Source organism: Pseudoliparis swirei, chromosome 20 (assembly GCF_029220125.1).
Source record: "Pseudoliparis swirei isolate HS2019 ecotype Mariana Trench chromosome 20, NWPU_hadal_v1, whole genome shotgun sequence".
Classification (NCBI taxonomy): Eukaryota; Metazoa; Chordata; class Actinopteri; order Perciformes; family Liparidae; genus Pseudoliparis; species Pseudoliparis swirei.
Window position 1 is genome coordinate 17391472 of NC_079407.1, and position 18432 is coordinate 17409903.

Consider the following 18432-nt stretch of genomic DNA (forward strand, 5'->3'; position numbering starts at 1 on the left):
TGAACAGTACCTGATCCTTAAATGTAATGCAGCAGTGATATTTTTTACTTTTAGTTCAATTGAAAATCAGCAGAGCAACATCATATTGTTTTACCCGTCTTTAATCCTTTGATGATGTAAAACAATACAATAGGACACGATTATTTATTTAATCTGAAAGGTGTTTTATTGATGCTCCCGGGACCTGCTTTGTTCTTATTCTGTCGCTCACCTCGGATTTTTATTCAGTTAAATGCTTTTTATATATGTTTTATAACTGCAAAGCACTGTTTCTGTTCTATTCAACCTCTATAAAAGTGTATATTCTATACCTGTATGTATGGAGTCCAATTGCAGAAGCAGGATGGTCTGTGTTTGATGAGCAATCAGATTGGATCACTGGAAGCAGAAACAACCCTCTTCTTCATCCATTACTAGCCAATCTAACCACGACAGGTTAGTTTCTCTCAATTAATAATTCCTCCTCTGTGTTGGTGAATATAATGGATTATTGAGTTCTTCACTTTATGGGATGCCACAGAGCATGCTGTCCTCTCATTATTGCCCATACTATGGATTGGATATCACTTAGTCTGCCTCACCAGAGCGTGCCTCCCAACACATCTTGTATGTTTCAAAGCCATTTCCACAGTAAAAGCTAGAGGTCAAAGCCACGACTCGACCTCTGCTCGGTGGGCATCCAACCTATGCCAAAGAGGCATCAGCTCCGCTGCTATGGCATACAGCAGGTTCATGAAATGTTTTTCTGTCGACCTCAATGATTTCAACTTTTTTTTTGTTTGGTTCTGTTCTATGCACAGATTATCCACCAACGCTGGTTGCTTCTCCCAGTATGACATTTAGATACTCGTACTGTGCATCAAAAGCCCACTGAGCCACACCTTCCTGACCCACAGTCACAGTAATTTACGACATAGAAATACTGTACTGGTATAAAATAACTGCTTTTAATATATATGTTGAAGTAAGATTTTCCTTCATAATATGAACTCAACTCTATATTTTGCTCCATGATGTACAAAGTTATCCAGACAGTCTCATATGTCCTTCTGCAACGTGTCTAAAATGCTGCTGCTATGTTTCTATAGTGGTACAAAGTCCATATCACACTTTGCTGGCATGTTTTCATGGCCGTTCAGTGCCTCAGACCTCAATGTATATTGTTATGTCACTAAAAAAGCTATCCATCTCCGATTCTTAAAGCATCTATAATCAATCGTTGTATTACACATTGGGTTAGGGTTTTCATCTCTCATGTCTCTTGTGTGTGAGTAAGCTGCAGGGCAGAGCTAATAATAATATGATCTACTATTTTCCAAAGCATCAAACATAAGCCCAACGTATATTAATCTTGCAGATGAAATGAAAAGTTCCTTGCACTTGTTCTCCCCTCCCCGTGAAAAAAGGTCTTATCACAGATCCAACTGTGTTAGTCGTTCTGCCATTTCAGCTTATGATTGTGTCCGAATGCCAAGCTCCTTTTGGAGGTTTGGGTGTCTTCCAAAAAATCTCAGCCGTAGCATAGAAGTCTGCATTGTTACATCGTTTCCCACAGATTCACACAAGAAAGTCTGATGTTCTGAAATACATGTGAAAATGTCCCTTGCAGTGCATTTTCTGTATGCAGCAGATGTGATGGAGATCTAATCTGGACATCTCAGTCTTTTCAAAGCAGATACGTTTGTTTTATGCAAGCATGTGAGAATCAGCTGACTTGGAAAGATTTCATCCTCTGCACTGGCTATTGCAAACCCTCAGTGCTGGGAGGTGGAAGTAAAGTGGGAAATGATAACCTAATCTGTGTGGGGAATGTGACCCTGCCTTAAACCAAACAGGAGAGGGGCGGGGGGAGCAACTCTAGGAACAAAATCCCCTTGAAACAAAAGAACACAGTGCGTGAACTTGTTTTTCTTCTTCTAGGCATGGTTTCTGAGTGTGCAGCGTGGAATGAAACGTTCACACACAAAAACTATAGCAGTTTAAGCAGGTTAGAGTTAAGCCTCTGAGTTTAAGATTTCTAATTTTCCAGCTTTGATTCAATGTGTCCAGTTGAGATAACAAGAGCGTGCTCACACACAATTAATTTTAAGACATCATTTGAAGTTTTATATGTTAGCAAGCTTTTTCTTCTCATAGTGTTGTCATATTTTACAAATACAATCTACTCGTCTACCTCTCAGCAAAACAATTATTAAGTATATAACTCAAAATGAAAAACATGCTACTGTTGTTAGTTTTTGTTTATTGCATCACTAGATAAAAACACAGGCACTGGCAGATACATTCACATAGACTAATCATTCGTAAATTGTATTATATGCATGCAGGAAACAGTATTACAAAACATGATTCTCATGTTACAATCAAATATGATTTATTTTCATTTCTGTGATTTAAATGCTGAAGCAGACACGATTATACAGTACACATTTTGATGTCGACGTGTATCTGATCAACCGGAGCTAGCCTAGCCTAGCCGGCTACGTTTTCCTTCCTCTCTTGTCTCACCACATGGCTCACCGCTGTCTCACAGACTGAGCTGCTTTCCTCCTCTTCTTCCTGGTGAATTGAGCTTTTGCTCTCTCCATTGATAACTGAATCGGACTCATGACGGGAGTTGCTGAGGTGGTCCCGCGGGTTTTTTCATTGATGTGCACATTGAGCTCTCCAGTGGTGGCGACTTTGGGTGGCATGGATGTAAAAGTAATTGGTGTTTGTTCAGTTTGTTTCGGGATAGAAGCTCCATCTCTGAGAGAAGCAGCCATGGCTTTCTTTCTTGGTTTTCTCTGCTGTCTGAGTGTCTGCCTGTGTCGCTGTGTAATGATAGAAGTGGCTGCTGTGGTAGCTGTAAAAAGCCTCCATTCACTGAGACTGTCTGTTGCTCCTGCAGAAGTGGTTGCAGAGCGGTTCAGTGGGTCGCTCTTCTCTTGACTTGTAAGAATAGGAATGATATTTTCAGAGCCATTGTGAAAGAGGGGATTTTCACTTGAAGGAGGCCAAACTGTTTTCCTCTTTCTGCTTTTCAACCCTTTTGGCTTTTGCCTTTTCAAAACACGAAAATTCATAGCTGTACCTCGGACGCTTGTCTTGCCTCCGTAAGCGTCCGTTCTGTGTGACACCCGCCGCTCTGTGGTGGGCATCGTCGGTACGGTGGGAGCCCCACTGAGAGGGATCACTTTCAGGCTGTCCACGGAGGAATTTTCATGGGCAGGGGCCACAATGGAAGAAGCGGAGCTGAGTTTCCTCCTTTTCTTCCTCCCCTCTCTGTCTCCTCTCTCCTTTGACCTGTTCCTTTTGACTTTGGGGATTATAATGGGGGTACTGGCATGGCTGACAACAGGGCTTTGTGGTTTGGGCTGTGGTGTTTTGGTGATGACGGTGGGGGTAGAAACAGCTTTTAAGTTGTCTGTTGTGCTCGTTTCGAGCTCTGCAGAAGGAGCAAGAGCGATTTTCTTGCTCTTCTTTCTCCTTTCCTTTCTGAGCCTTCTGGTGTGACCTTCATGTGGACGAGCAGTCCTCTCGGTTGTTGGCGTCGACGAGGTGATTCCTAATGTGAACTCTGCTACTTTCTTCTGGACTGTTGAGGGTGTAATGGAAACGCTCTCCTGAGCTATCGCTGGTTCATCTTTCATGACTTCATTTAGGAGCTTATATTCACCGTCATCGACTCTGTTTGTGTTTCGAGTTGACTCCTCGTGTTTGTGCGACTCACCGATGAAGTTATTTAGACCGATGACTTCTTCTGCTTTGCTGCCAGAGGGCGAAACTGCAGCCGCTTCCTCTGCTTTCTGCTTTTTCTTCCTCCACTGTCCCTTTCCCTTTCCTTTTGGCTTTTTGGTGGTTTTCTTCTTCTTCCCTGTGTTCTTCCTCTTCTTCTTCTTCTTCTCTGAACTTTTCGTCTCACCTTTTTTGGAGTCGGTGGTGGAACTTTGAGAGGTGGAGACGGTGGCAAGGACCTTAATGAAGTCCTCAGCAGCGGTGACAACGTTTCTGAGAGAAGGCTCTTCAGGGCCAGACATTGTAGACTGGTTTGTACTCTCCGGTTTCTCTTCTTGGCTCTTCTTGGAGTCTTTCTTCTTGGATGGCGCCACCGTCAGCTCATCGATGATATCGATACCGCCAAAGTCGTATGGGACCGCCTCTTTTAGCACAGCAATGGGAAACTTCTCATAACGTTTACACCTACGAGAGAACGAACAGAGGGGAGGTGTGTATGTGTAGTGAGTTGAGAAAGTAATACAGCTCAGTATGTGGCACATTTTGTTCGTGTTTTTTTAACTGATACTTACAGGCCGTACCAGTGCCGCTCTGCACACTGATCTTCATCAGCAAACTCAAAGCAAGGCACACCAATGACGTTGAAGAACGCTTGGCCGACTATCCTGGAAGATGTGTCGTTGACTTCCCGAAGACAACCTTTCAATCTAAAGAGAGAAAAAAGAGTCAGACTCAACTCTAGTTGTGTCTTCCTGACGCAGTTCGACCTGCAGGAGCAGAGTAACTGCCCAAAAGGACGTAGGCATGTTAGCTTTGACGTGTTGTTACGATTCCTTAACTGCAGATTATCCTGGAAAATAATGCAGTATCTACCAAGCTGTTCCAGAATGAGTTTAAAGTTATTGTTTGTTTTTTTAAACACACATCTGCCTTTATTTTAGTAAAAAGATGAAGTTCCCTGTCGTTAAAACAATAGCCATTACATTGTACAGTAAGACTTCAAATGAAGGTTGTATTTAAATAAATGGTGAACTTGTAAGAAAATGAATAATCCTTAATTAAAACCTGTACAGCTTGAATTGACTGACTTTATTAAGTTATAGTTCATTGGTGAATCCTGGTACATTGATAAAGTCATTACATTGTAAATGTGTTTTTCGGTCCCAACGTTACGTGATAGTCAATGAAAAATGTTACCTCATGTTTATGAGTTTCAGAGAACAACATGTGTCAGCTGTTTATTAAAATTAATGTCTCACTTAATTTGTTAAGTTTAATTTTTAGGCAGTTTTTATGTTGAAAAAAACAGCGGCAGATTCTTTCAAGGGATGATGCACAATGCATGATGCTTTTATTCATTTATTTTGTAACTTTGTCATACATACTGTCGTGGTTATATTTCACTTACGTTTCATCACAGTCACAATGACAGATGGAGTGCCACTTGAAATTATTGTGGCCATAATTAGAGGAGAAGGCATGGATGACGTGAGGGCAGTGGTCATGGATTCGGCAGCAGCTGTCGGTATCTGCAAATTCTCCTGCAACAAGGACGTCACCATATACATTCGGATAATACTTGTTTTGCGTGAATATATTTTCAAACTACCCACCCAGCTGGCCATAATGATCAGCCATGTTTCCAGCTCCGCACCATAGGGTCCCAGGATAAGTGAAGCCTCTCTTGGATCTTTTTAAAACCTCGTCCCGCACCGCAGAGTCATCACTGCCACCCCACCTCGCATTGCCTCTGCGCTCCGACCTCTCTTTAAACTCCCGGCACATCAGCTTGGCTTCAACCATGCGCGCAAAACGCGTCTCCATCTGCCGCCCGGCTCTGTGTTCCTTTAGTCCCAACATGCACTCGTGCATGAACGACTTCACCTGTATCTGTTTCGTTATGACAGAACAGTCCCCGAACCTCCCGGTGGGGCTGACAACGGAGCGCACCATCTCGGCTCCGTCTGACACCTGGTAGAGGAAGCTCTCCCGCACGGTTGACATTTTTGCGCAAAAGGTGCCGTTGAGCATGGAGAACATCTCCTTGCTCCCCTTCTCTACGTCCAGAGCGCGACTCAATAGGTCGCCCTTGACGAAGTTTCTGTTAAGATATGACAGAAAGACAAAGAAGACTGACCACATGATGCGGCACTTTCAGCACCATGCATAACGGAGACAGCTCCTCACGGTTTCCCGGCGCTCCCAAGAAGCCCACTGTCCCTTTTAAGGCGAAGCACAAGTGGTGTGATTATCAATACGAGAAACAGCAACGCAGGGAGGAGTCAGACGAATTAACCTCTTTAGATTTCCAGCCGGGGTAGACTATAGAGTATCTTACTCAGCCGCAGAGCGCATCGAATCTGAGAGTAAATACAGTATGTTACCTAACTGTATTTCAACTTGCAGTAGCAGAGGTTAATTTGTGAGTGTGTATCGAGCATGAACCCCAGCAGCACCTTTCATTTGCACAGAGTGATGACCGCGAGTTACCTCCCAACCCCCTCGGCGCAAACCCCTAAAAAGTGGAGATTTACTTTGGGAACACGCATGGAGGAGGTTCTTACCCCGGCTTTCCATGGTAACTGGCATGGGGTGATTGTGCCGACCAAGGAGATTGGACATCTTTCAAATGCCACAAAACAGGCACTGAATTGGTGATGACCTAAATCACAATGTAGCGACAAAACTCTTTCATTGTGGAATGTGGAGAAATGTTGGCGCGGTCACACATCCACAGTGACTGAGGGGCACACAGCGCAAGAGTCTCAGCTGATGGTTGGATTCAGACATGTGTGAGTCTTGGTATTCTGAGTATCTGGGTCCCTGTCAGCCAAATTATACCAGAATTAATACTTCAAATTGCTTCTTGGTGATATCTTTTTGTTGTTGTTCTTTATCATTAAAACATGATATGTCTAATGGAATTTTATTACGATCAAATTTGATAAACGACCTTGATCATTAAGCTCTTATTTTTGAAAATAATGTATCTCATTTGTCAAAAATGTCCCTCTCAGTTTTCATTTTGATGTATCACCTGATTTATTTGTAAGGTCTAACAATTAAATTGTACACATTTTTAAAATGTAGTTCCCTTATGTGTGTACTTTGGTTGCATTGTATGAACATGTAAATGCAGCATTCGGATTTGTCTAATTGCCTATCGTTTTGCTGTCTATAGTATGTGCATAACTCAATAATGATAACGTTTTCATTCATTCATTCAATTATGTATCTTCAGCTGTATTATACTTTATGTTGTCAGGAAATATAGGTTTTTAGCATGCTTACTTGTGTAGATCTGTGTCTGACCTATGGTGGCTTACATTTAAAATATATCTGACACATTCTCACTAAAATCACATCTGAGTTCTGAAAACGACACACAGCAAATTCCTCTGCATCTCTGAACTGTTCCCAAAGAAAAGAAAAACCTCTTGTCCGGTTGGACTTTTAATCAGCTGAGTGTTTTGTCACATGGCTGGTCTTACACAGAGCTCGAGAGGCGGAGAACCAGCCAACTCAAGGCACTGAAATCGGATTGTTAGAAGGCGGAGAGAAATGATGTAAAATCACCAGAGGCAACATTCGAGCAAATCTTGAGTGAGGCGTGTGTGGGAAGGGTTCTTGTGAATTAAAGTAGTCACTGCAGGAGAGGAATGGGGGGAAAAGAGGCTGATCATTTAGATGTCATGCACAGAACAGCGCACAGTGGAACAGAAAGGCGACACTTGTATATATTCCCAGCTGGGCAACGCTCCTTTCAGTCAGCTGCAGAACAGCACTCCTTTGAATGAGTTGAAGAGTCAACATCAAGCAGCACTGTACTGCCGCTGGTCATGTGAATGCAGAGTTTAGAGGTGCAGAACGAGTCTTGGAAAGTTAAGAGGCAATTCAAGATGCTAAATATGTTATTGTCATATGCACAGTTACTCCGTACAATAAGAATATGACCCATAGGTCCTCATGTCACACAGAAGTACTTAAACTTAATGTAAACATGTAAATTAAACATAGAAATACTAAAATAGAAGGTTAATGCTAATAGTATAGTATTTTTTGGGGGTATGAAACGTTTCTGCAAACCACTGATACGTTATTCTTTCAACACAAACTATCTTTTTTCTAAGTGCCCTTCATGACTAAATCCAACCAATCGTTACACAATGCTGACCACGTGGAACCTGCAAGTGTAATAAGAAACTGATATGAACCATATTTGTGAAATGTATTTTTGGTTCAGAAATGTCGATATTCAGCATATCCATGGTTTGCAGAATCATTCAATGCCAACATTTATTCCTGGCGACTGGGTTGCGTCATTGGCTTGTTGGAAAAGTTAAAAGAAATACTAATTAGTATTTATTTAAAGCAAATAGTCTGAAAATAATCCCAATATGGTCGAGTTAAAGCATGACATTTAACTGTACTTTGAAAAGCTGAAAGGACTGGGAAATTAGAAAGCCATCAAAACTATAAGGCCATCTTCTATTTACTGAAAACCCTCTTTTAATCTAAATATGTATAGTTTGGGTTTCCTTTTCCCTCTTCTTGTTCTATTTGTGTCACCAATTGTATCCTTGTGTTTTTTTGTCGTAATTATTACATGTGTACCTGATAAAGGTCATAATAATCTCTGCCAGTGTTGTATTGCAGCTTGTTGATGCTGCCCTCAGATGGCTACACAACATAGATTCCTTGGCATGAGCTCATGCAGCACTCAGACAAGACTTGTTCATATGTGAATATCTACTCAGGTTTATTACCTTGTAAATGTTGTTCGTGTGCAAACAATGTGCAAAATTGTACAAATAAAAGCATGTGTGCACCTATAGTTTACTTCAACTGAATTTATTCCCTGATGCACGAGACAAAAACTGTGGGAAAGTCATTGATGGCCGAAAGGTAAACACTCCGTTCTTAGCTCAGCTTGAACTCTGTTGCACAAAACGGAGAGGAAATTCTCGACCAGTTTATTTAATAATTACAATCACCTTTCTATAGTCTGAGAACTGGGAAATGTGATGTCAGAAAATGGGTTATGTTGCTCCAGCTGTGAACATGAACGCAAGCCGAGTTTATTTTGACATTAATACTCAAGTGATATTGAACGCCTGAGGAATGCATGAGTGGAAAAATTAAACATTTAGAGGATCACTGGTCTCTCTGGTTTATACAAATGTTTTTTGTCTTAATTACTTAAGTTGCAATTGTTACGATAAAAGAGAAAAAAAAGCAGAGCAACATGAGGTTCTTGATTAAGAAGTATGACCAAGGACACTTGGAGGAGCCAGAGTTTGAATCGCTGATCTTCCAATGAGAAGTCTCTGAGCAGTCAGTGGTGTGGGTCCGTGTACGGACCGGGTCGCTCTGTTTCAGGTCTGGCACGCCTGGAGCATCACCAGCTGAGAGACATCACGTAAACAGTGGGTGGGACATATATACTCCGATACATTTTTCTCTCTCTCTCTTTTCACCTCCGAGCATTCTGTGGTACGGGGTTGAAGGGTAGGCCACCATTTGTGTCATATTTTTGGGGAAGCTGTGTAGGGGTTTGCCATTTGTGTTGTGTCTCTTTTCTCCTGTTTTGTGCTTAAACATTGTTTTTCCTTTTGCTCCAGTCGTTAAGTGTGACCTCTTATGTTCTAGGTGGCATGGGGTTTTTGGTTTATTGTGTTGGCCTTAGAGACCCTGATGCCTTTTTGCTTCTGTTTAAGTTTTACATTTGTTAATCCTTAAAGCTGTCAATAAATATTCCTTATTGCTGCTCAAGTATTTCACCTGACTTATTGTTTGTCTCCTTTGCATACCCTTGTCAGGGCTGTTTCTCTTATACATGTATGTTACGGCCTGTGTACCAAATGGCAACCGAGAGAGGCCATAACACTAATGCTACATGTTGGCCAGCGGCAGCACTAGGTTTAATATTCAATGTGAACAGGTTGCCTCAACACAGATATTATTGTCAAGGCAGGCACCTAATCAGGATACACAAAGACAATATCTGATCAAAATAAAACTACCATAGTTGTACAAGTCTGAGACTGGTCTTCAATTCCTTATAACTGCACAGCGAATCAGAAACTAACTTGTTTACAGCCCTCTCCCACCCACCATTCCTCCCGCTGGAACCTGAGATGGGTCGCTCTCTCGTTCACAGTCCACTTCACTCACCCCGGTTTCTCCCTCCAACAGCACAGACGTGAGGTGTTGTTTCTCAAATGGACGTGTTGGCCGCTCCTGCAGACAGACATAAAGGATGGTACCTTTCTCTGATGGCACCCAACACAAAAGGTCCATCGTTTGCCTGGCTGGATCCATCCAGACTCTACTGCAACTCCCAGGTATGTGGGTGGGTGGGAAGTTACTCAATACTGTTATTCTTCTCATTCAGCAATGCATGAAACTAATTTATAACAGAAAAATACAAGCTGTGTGTCTGCACATTTTGCATTTTGTGTATTTACTGTCTTTGCACTTTATTCAGGCTTTTGGAGACTGTGTCAAAGACCTTCTCAGCCCTTTCCACAGCGACAGTATTGACCTGGTTGTCGGGATAGATGCAATGGGATTCATTCTTGGTATGAAAATATACTAATAAGAAGGAAAGGAATTGTAGGTTGAGAGCTAGAGAGACACTCGGTGTCCCATACTCATTTTATTTTAAGAATCACTGCTAGTACAAAGGTCAGGAAACCTAGTCCCTGACTCAAGTTACTAAATTTAGATACTTGGACTCGTCATTGCACTTGACATTATATAGTTTGCACTGCAGGTTATTCACAGACATGCTTTGGAATGAGTGTTTCTGAAAATGTTTTTCAGGTACATCTGTTGCTGCCACCCTCGAAAAAGGTTTTCTGGCCATTCGAAAAGAAGGACACTTGTGTGTTGCTACCCACAATCAGAACTACACAGACTACACAGGCAGAGAAAAGACTATGGAAGTAAGATTGGATGTGCTAAAACCAGGTTAAGCATACTTATTTGTTTCTCCCTTTAACTATTTCAATTATTTTTCTTGATGACAGCAGGCAATTATTTATTTGTTGACACCTAAGTGTTACTACAGCTTACAATTTCTATTTTTAAAAAGATCACACTTTCTGACTGATCAGTGCTTTTAGACATTTTTTTATTTAATTTTTTTATATTCTGTCTTGTAATTTTATGGTTTTTTTTGGCAAAATGTGGGTTCATTGATCATCTGTCACCAAAACTCTGTAATGTGAGAGCTGTTTTAGATGTAGTGAGAATCAGAGAAAGCTTCAAGGCCAAGCTGAATCCAAACAAATATTTAAGGATGCCCTTAATGAGTTTTCAGAATTAATTGATTAGAAAATGGGAAACAATGTTCATAATATTCTACAGTCCAATATGTTTATGCAACAGTATAATATATGCAGTTCTTCATTATAAATGACAAGGGGAAATATCAAAGCTGCAACCACCAAATACAAAGTTGGCCTTGTTCCTGGAAAATGTTTTAATTGATTGGGGAAATAGTTACCTATTGTGTCAATTGACGAGTCAATAAATTAAATTAACTAACGCAAGTAAATATTAACTAACGCAAGTAAATATTTAACATTATGTTAATTTATTCCCTGTGACACAGCCCCCTCTAGTGTTCAAGAAACGTCAACATTTGTAATATTTCCATTGACATCACATTAGATATTATGATGATCAATCTCTTTACTTTCTTTTTTTATCCATTAAAGATTTTCTCCTTAAATGTAATACTTCTTTATATGGTACTCTATTTTTTGCTGCCATGTACTGTTTGCTATAACTTGTAAGCCTGTTATTTGAGATGTATTTAGCTATTCATTTCATTTTGTTTTACTGTTCAGGCCAGTCCTTTGGTAGAGTAATAAACCATAAGAAGAGAGATCAAAGTAAATCTTAGAATCCATTTTGATTATTTACTTCATTCTTTTTTGTGCATATATACATTTCAACAGCTCCACCTGAATGTGTTATTTGCTTCATATTTTGCATTTGAAACAGTATTATTGTATAAACTATTAATATATATATATTTTTTATAATCAACTTTAATAGAAATTAAGATTATTTTATTGAGATACTTAATTTTGTGGTTGACATGCATGTTGCAGGTATGAGGCTGCTGTTGGTGGACCAATGGATCGAGACTGGAGGCACCATGAAGGCTGCGATCCAGCTGGTGGAGAGGCTCGGAGCCACTGTTGTAGGTCAGTGGTTACCATGCAACACTGGGGGAATGTGACCAAGAACAATTACCCAAGTACTGCACTTAAATACAATGTGGCTGTACTTGTCATTTAAAATGAAATATATAATTTTTGTTTGATTAGCTGCAATATCTAAAGTTATAAAAATTGGTTACAATATCAAAGTAATGAAAACATTAATGCATCAATATTATGATCCAGTAATATATATGATTCTGACATGAGTCATTTAGTATAATGAATGCGTTTAGTGTGGGTACTTCAAGTATACGTTTCATACCCGTACTTACACCCGAGTATAATTTTTAATGCAGGGTTTTTACTTGATTATTTCTACACCTACTAAGTAAAATATAAAAAATGTTCCACCACTGGTTATAGTGTAACACAAATCTAATACCCTCAGAATTTGTTTATTTAAAAAGTAACACTTTCCTGCAGGTGTAGCAGCCGTGGCCATCGAGAACACTGAAGGAGGAAAGTGGATTAAAGAAAATTACAAATTCTCTCACTGCATCCCTGAAGAGCTCCAGAGCCAAATTGATCAAAAGCATCTTGATTCCTTCAAAAGTTCTGAAGAATAAAAGATTATTCCTGACAACTTCAGTGAAGAAGAAAGGGGGAATAGTGTAATACACGGTTTCCTTTAAAAAAAAGACAAGATATACTGTGATTTCAACGAAATAACTGTTCTTGAAAAATGTTTTTCCATCTTTTTTTATTACATGTAAAACATACTATAAGACATTTTAAAGAAAATAAATGCTGAAAATAATCCGTTGAAAAAATCTGTTGACATTTTTTTGACAAATTATCTAAAAAAAAGTCATTGAATTGATTGTGAGCAAAAAGCAAAAAGTACCTATGAAGAATACACTGTAGATGAAAAATAACATTTTAAGTTGAAGGAAAATCTTAATTGTTAAACAAAATACAGCAGCAAGACTAAATATTTAAGCACCCACATACATCATGTTAAAAACATCCACAGTCACTCTTTGGCATCTTTGCAGTAACATAACAGTCATTTTGTGTGGAGTTGCTTTGTCGCTCTCTAACTCCAGACCAGTTAAACTGAGCAACACCACAAGCATCCACATCCCACAGGGGAACATTCTTTCTCGGCCAGGAAAAACTGAAGTCAAACATGTCTGGAAGTAAAACTCCAGCGTCCCTCCTCCTGCCTTGACCACAGAAATACCTCCAGTCTTTTCCCTCCTTCAGTCTTTGACTTTAAACTTCTGCTGCCATCCTTACTGGCAGCAGTTTGTCTGCTTCTTCTTTGATGAAGCATGCACATTGTTTGAAGTGCTGTTAATTCCTGGAACCAATGAACAGCATGATGTTAAAACTCTGAGAAGAATGTGACGGTGTGCATGACATCAGAGGCTTTAGTTTAGATACTCACTGACGACGCCCCCAATTTGCCTCGATCCACTTTTCTCCAACTCAGCAAGAACGTTGGTCTCAAAGGCCACTGATGCAACTCGAAAGAAAAACTCTTTGACGTTTTCCCCTACAGCATGGAGCAAATATTGATCAGTTAGGGACTGTATGCAAATTATTAGGTTTGACTTCACCAGGATTATTAATTGCAACTTCACCTACGTAAACATTTTTTAAACTCATCCCAGATTCAAAGATTTAAATGTTAATGGGGCAATTATTTTGTGCAGCCCAAATCACTGATTAGGAATTGGGGTTAAACCACGAGCTACTAAATACATTCTGTGTACGCATTTAAACGTTTTTCTCTCACCATATCCTTAATGTTGCCAATAAATAGAAAATCAAGACTCAGATAATAGAACAATCTTTCAGGTATACATTAGGCCTAGGACTTTGTTTTTGAGAATAATTCTACATAGAGACTTTTGGCTCTTAAAGGAAATGAGAAAGAAATGTTCTATCCCTACTAACTATAAAGATGAACACAACAAACTAGAAAATAAAGTATTTTGGACATGATTAATTACATCAAAAACAGGCCTTGGTATATTGCCATATGCAGAGGAAAACTATTCAATCTTTTGAGAGTAAATTAATTAAAACCTAAATCTGTGGCATCAAAACATTAAAGACCCTCCACTGCTTCCCCCCCAAATAAATCAGACTACACTCCCCTCTGCAAAGAGGAAACATATACCCCTCCCCCTTTTCTGATCGAGTCATATTACTGTATTCAACACGAATACTCACCAGTCAGCGACGACACAGCCCAATACTCTGCACTGATCTCTTGTGCTATTTTGAGGGCATCTTGTTCGATCTGAGAATACTGTGCAGGAGACTGTCGGAGAAACCAGAGGAAATCAAAAATACATTCAGTTCTCTGTCAAATATATTCTACTGCAAAGAAATCAATCAGAGAAGTACTCTTGAAATAAGAAATAGGTAAATTACATAATCCAGTAATCTAATTTGTTACACAAGTCACAGCATTGTCCAAACAGACAACAACGAAACACCAAATATCCTCTAAAAATCCCAGGAGAGTGAAATAAGAGACACATTTTAAATAGTTTAAGAAAGAAAAAAAAAATTCTTAAAAAAGAAGACCACTGCGTAAAAACGTTAGTAATGTCTTATAAATGTATGCATGTCCATTGTTTCGGCCTTCACCAGGAAAGCTTTGAAATCTCGTGAAGTGAAAAACGGGGGAAATAAATGACTGGGCTTTGAGTCGGGACACAAACGAAATGTGCCCAAAACAATTCCCATTTAACTCCAGTAAAACACAGAGAAACGTTGACAGGCGTGTCCACTTCAAACAGTCACCAGACGTACGCTCAGGTCTTTCTTTGTGCCAACAAGGAACAGCTGCACCGCAGTGGGGTCATTCTCTTTCAGGGCGTCTTCGAGCCACTGTCTGCAGACACAACAACACAAGATCAAGTCCCCCAGTCGGGCTGGCAACCTGCCCAGCAACCTGCTAATCACCAATAAGCTCACCTCACATGGCCCAAAGAGGCCACGTTGTTTACATCAAACGCGATAATCACAACTGGAAGAAGAGAACATATAAAATAAATTTTAACACACACATTCCATTAGTGTTATATGTACACAGCTTCCTTTATCCCCTGACGTTGTGTGTATGAAAAGAGGATTCTTTCATACATGTATTGTAAAGGTTGCACAGCATTCTCTCACCCTGGGCTCCTCTGTAGTACGTGGAGGCAATGCACTTGAACCTCTCTTGGCCTGCAGTGTCCCAGCTGTGAAATAGGGACAGGCATTTAAACAATGTCAAATCAGACAGACTAAGTTAGCTTATTTTTTAAATTTTGTAGAAATGAAAGAAATCACACTTACATCTGAAGGCTGAAAGGAACGCCCAGCACTTCGAAGCGCTCCATCTCAAAGTCAACACCGATCGTTGCCTTGTAGTTTTTATCAAAAGCATCTTTGCAAAATCTAGAAAAACGTTAAAATCTTGTTAGCTTAGAATAAGCTGTTTATATTTTCATTAACTGTGGGTCCTCTGCATGGAGCCCGCCATGTTGTACTGCCACGTTTCTACAGTAGCCCAGAGCGGACAAGCCAAACTCTGGCTTTAGCACAAGCCTTTTCTTGTGTTTACGTTCCCTGACGGGGAGAGGGGCGGGCGGAGGGGTATTCAGTTGGATGCATATCACATTATTTAAATATGATCACTGAACGTAGAACTTAATAGCAGCATTTAAGTGTTACAGCTGGAGGAGGTATACCTTATATACTGTTGGATTGTTATGTCTATAGCACAGTATCACATTTTATGAATTGGTCATATGTTTTGTTAAACATAATCTGAAAAGTAACGAGTAACTCCAGCTGCCAGATAAATGCCGAAGCGTACAACAGATCTCTCTAAAAATGTAGTAATATTTAAAATTGTACTCAAGTACAGTACTTGAAGTACAGATATTTGGTTACTTTCCACCACTGTCTATTACAGAATGTACTTTTTCCCCCGGCACTTTTGAGAGTAGAATAACAAACATAGCAGAGGGTGCTTCCTTGAAGGAGGTACGTGTCCTCTGAGTTATTTCTTGTTTGAGTTATTTATTCCCAGAACTGCAACAGTGACGGTGTTGGAGCTTACCTATTAATCAGACAGGTTTTCCCCACCGCCAGATCACCCACAACAATGACCTTTGAGATTTTAAATCTGCTGAGAAAAATAAAAGAGAAGCCGCAACGTAAATGTAAATAAGTGACACAAAAGCATCCCGGCCAGTGTCATCGGGCTGCTGGTTGCCGCACTCACCCCACAGTGCCGGTGCGCTGCTCCTGACAGGCCGTCCTCACTTTACTGTTGAAGTCCTCCTTCGTGTGGAAGGCTGCCTCCTTCCTGAAATACTACAAGAGAGGAAGAGGAATTTGTGAGGCTGTTTTAGAGGGATCGTAGACAGCTATATAGGTGATCCTGATTGAACATGACTTCACCTGAGGGAGCTGAGCAATGATACGGTCCTTTCGGACAGGAGGAAAAACACTCATGGCTGAGACTCGGACGGACATGAAGCCTTGCGGTAAATGTTTAGTGGAGACACACGTGGTGAGCTGGACAGAGAGAGGAAGACATTTTAACGAGTACATAATTCTATTTCAACTGTAGTGAATGATATTTAGGCAAGGTTATTTCAAATTGGAGGAGTGTCTGCTTCTCTGTAGGTTGACTGATTGATTAATTGACTAATGGTTTACAAAAAGAAGGCATTTGAATACATCGCCCTGGGCTCTGGGGATGGCGATCAGCATCGCTGTTGTAGTTTTCCTTTTTAACTATTTTCGGACACTTTATAGACATATAAACACTGAGCATCCTGTCTGTCTGTCTGTCTGTCTGTCTATGTCACACGAAGAAGAGTAACCATTTGATGAATCACAACATTATATTTAAATGTGGACTTCCATACCAGAAATAATTTTTATTAATCGATTGACAGACAATTTACCAACTTAAATAATTGATTGTTTCAGACTCTTTGATAAGAAACTCAAGCAACTCAATATATCTCAGAATTTGAAGAGTGTACTGTCCCCAGGCAACCAGAATACAGGCTCCCCCCAACACAGATATCTACCTCCAGTCCTGACTGAGAGCCACAAAGACTTCAGCTGACTGGAAATAAGAGTGCCACGCAGTCAGGCAACGTGCAGTCAGAGCAAGTCCGCGTTCTCCATTGTAGAGCAACCAGAGCAGACAACTGTTGTGAGGAGACACTTACTGGGCAGATCGGTTTTAATCCTGTTGTTCATCAAAGCTTCTGCTGAAGAAGAAGAAAACGGAACCTTTAAAGCGTTACTGTACATCCACACATGAGGTTATGTATTTGATTAACCCGGCAAAGTTACACGTTAAGACAGATAAAAGTTAAAGCAATGCGGACATGAGACCACATGTGACTTTTTTTGTTAAACATCGTGTTTGAGCTGCAGAAGAAGAAGGGCACGTTACCTCATCGAGACCAACTCTTCTCTCTCCTGTGCTTCGGCTGTTACTTCACACAGGTCGCTTCCTATTGGGATGTCGACTCGTGCAGAGTCATTGATCAACGTTAACGTGTCGATTGGATGGTGATCAGAGCCGAAGTCGATCCACGGAAGTTGAGGAGGAGGAGAAGCAGACTGAAGCCGCCGTTGCTGCTGACTCAGATCCCTGGATTCCTTTTTTTTCTTTCCTCTCAAATATTCCCTGCTCGGCCCCCTGCTGGAGGAAAGGAGGAATAATAGGAAATTAGGAAAGGAAAAAGAAAAGAAAAAAGAATTATATTTCCTAATATATATATATATATATATATATATATATATATATATATATACATACACATACATACATATATACATACACACACTACTGGTCAAAAGTTTTAGAACACCCCCATGTATCAACCTACAAGTGCAACTCATGTGTGGGAACTTCTGCAACAGTGTTGGGAAGAACTTTCAGAACAATATTTGATTTCCATCATCGAAAAGATGCCTCGAGTGTGTTCGGCTGTTAAATCTGCAAAAAGTGTCTATACCTTGATGAGGGAGATGGGCTTTCCGTCCGTTCCTTATGTCGACAGTAGAGGGCGCTCTATGCCTCTGTCCACTGACCTCGGCCTTGTTATGAACACAGTACATACAACATCTGTTACATCAAAGCATTTCTGAGTTTCATTTTGTATAAAGACAACGACAGAGAACACGAGGCTACAAGTTCATATTCCATAAGCATGGAACACGTAATGTCCCCAAAATGTAAAATACATTGTTAAAATGTTAAATAATCCCACATTTCTTCATAATCCTTCCTCAACTGTGGCTCATTGTTGTCAACATGTTTAGTAGTAACAACCTGTTGAGCTATACTCTTCTCTCTACTAAACATATTTAGTTTAGGTGTTGGTTCCCCTCTTAATTTCTTTGATGCTTTCATTTAAATAACTGATGAAAACCCAAAGAGGTCAAATTATCCAGGTATTGCACAGATTACAAACACTTTCATATCTCTTTCTTCTTTTCT

General features: G+C 40.2%; 3 protein-coding genes across 8 annotated transcripts; 1 reads left to right on the plus strand and 2 right to left on the minus strand.

Moving 5' to 3' along the window:
* The first annotated feature begins 310 nt into the window (after positions 1-310).
* zgc:174895 (uncharacterized protein LOC100126024 homolog) lies at positions 311-12542 on the plus strand. 4 transcript variants are annotated; one of them, XM_056440697.1, is made up of 7 exons: positions 311-435; positions 6189-9225; positions 9913-10061; positions 10205-10298; positions 10543-10689; positions 11841-11936; positions 12378-12542. In XM_056440697.1, the coding sequence occupies exons 3-7, from the start codon at positions 9939-9941 to the stop codon at positions 12518-12520; spliced, it is 603 nt and encodes a 200-aa protein (XP_056296672.1). In that variant the 5' UTR covers positions 311-435; positions 6189-9225; positions 9913-9938; the 3' UTR covers positions 12521-12542. The 4 variants fall into 4 exon arrangements, with proteins under 4 accessions (XP_056296672.1, XP_056296671.1, XP_056296673.1 ...); XM_056440696.1 differs by lacking the exon at positions 6189-9225; XM_056440698.1 differs by lacking the exon at positions 6189-9225 and having other exon boundaries at positions 9918-10061.
* Positions 2226-6196, minus strand: proca1 (protein interacting with cyclin A1). Its single transcript, XM_056440691.1, has 4 exons — positions 5331-6196; positions 5126-5258; positions 4290-4424; positions 2226-4182 (listed from the first exon to the last, which is right to left on the minus strand). The coding sequence occupies exons 1-4, from the start codon at positions 5857-5859 to the stop codon at positions 2517-2519; spliced, it is 2463 nt and encodes an 820-aa protein (XP_056296666.1). The 5' UTR covers positions 5860-6196; the 3' UTR covers positions 2226-2516.
* A 95-nt stretch (positions 12543-12637) lies between the features above and the next one.
* Positions 12638-17572, minus strand: rab34a (RAB34, member RAS oncogene family a). 3 transcript variants are annotated; one of them, XM_056440694.1, is made up of 12 exons: positions 17380-17572; positions 17150-17188; positions 16365-16481; positions 16186-16277; positions 16021-16086; positions 15252-15353; positions 15090-15154; positions 14889-14940; positions 14724-14805; positions 14136-14226; positions 13345-13452; positions 12638-13257 (listed from the first exon to the last, which is right to left on the minus strand). In XM_056440694.1, the coding sequence occupies exons 3-12, from the start codon at positions 16437-16439 to the stop codon at positions 13190-13192; spliced, it is 801 nt and encodes a 266-aa protein (XP_056296669.1). In that variant the 5' UTR covers positions 16440-16481; positions 17150-17188; positions 17380-17572; the 3' UTR covers positions 12638-13189. The 3 variants fall into 3 exon arrangements, with proteins under 3 accessions (XP_056296669.1, XP_056296667.1, XP_056296668.1); XM_056440692.1 differs by having other exon boundaries at positions 16021-16089; XM_056440693.1 differs by having other exon boundaries at positions 16021-16089; positions 17150-17191.
* Positions 17573-18432: the final 860 nt, after the last annotated feature.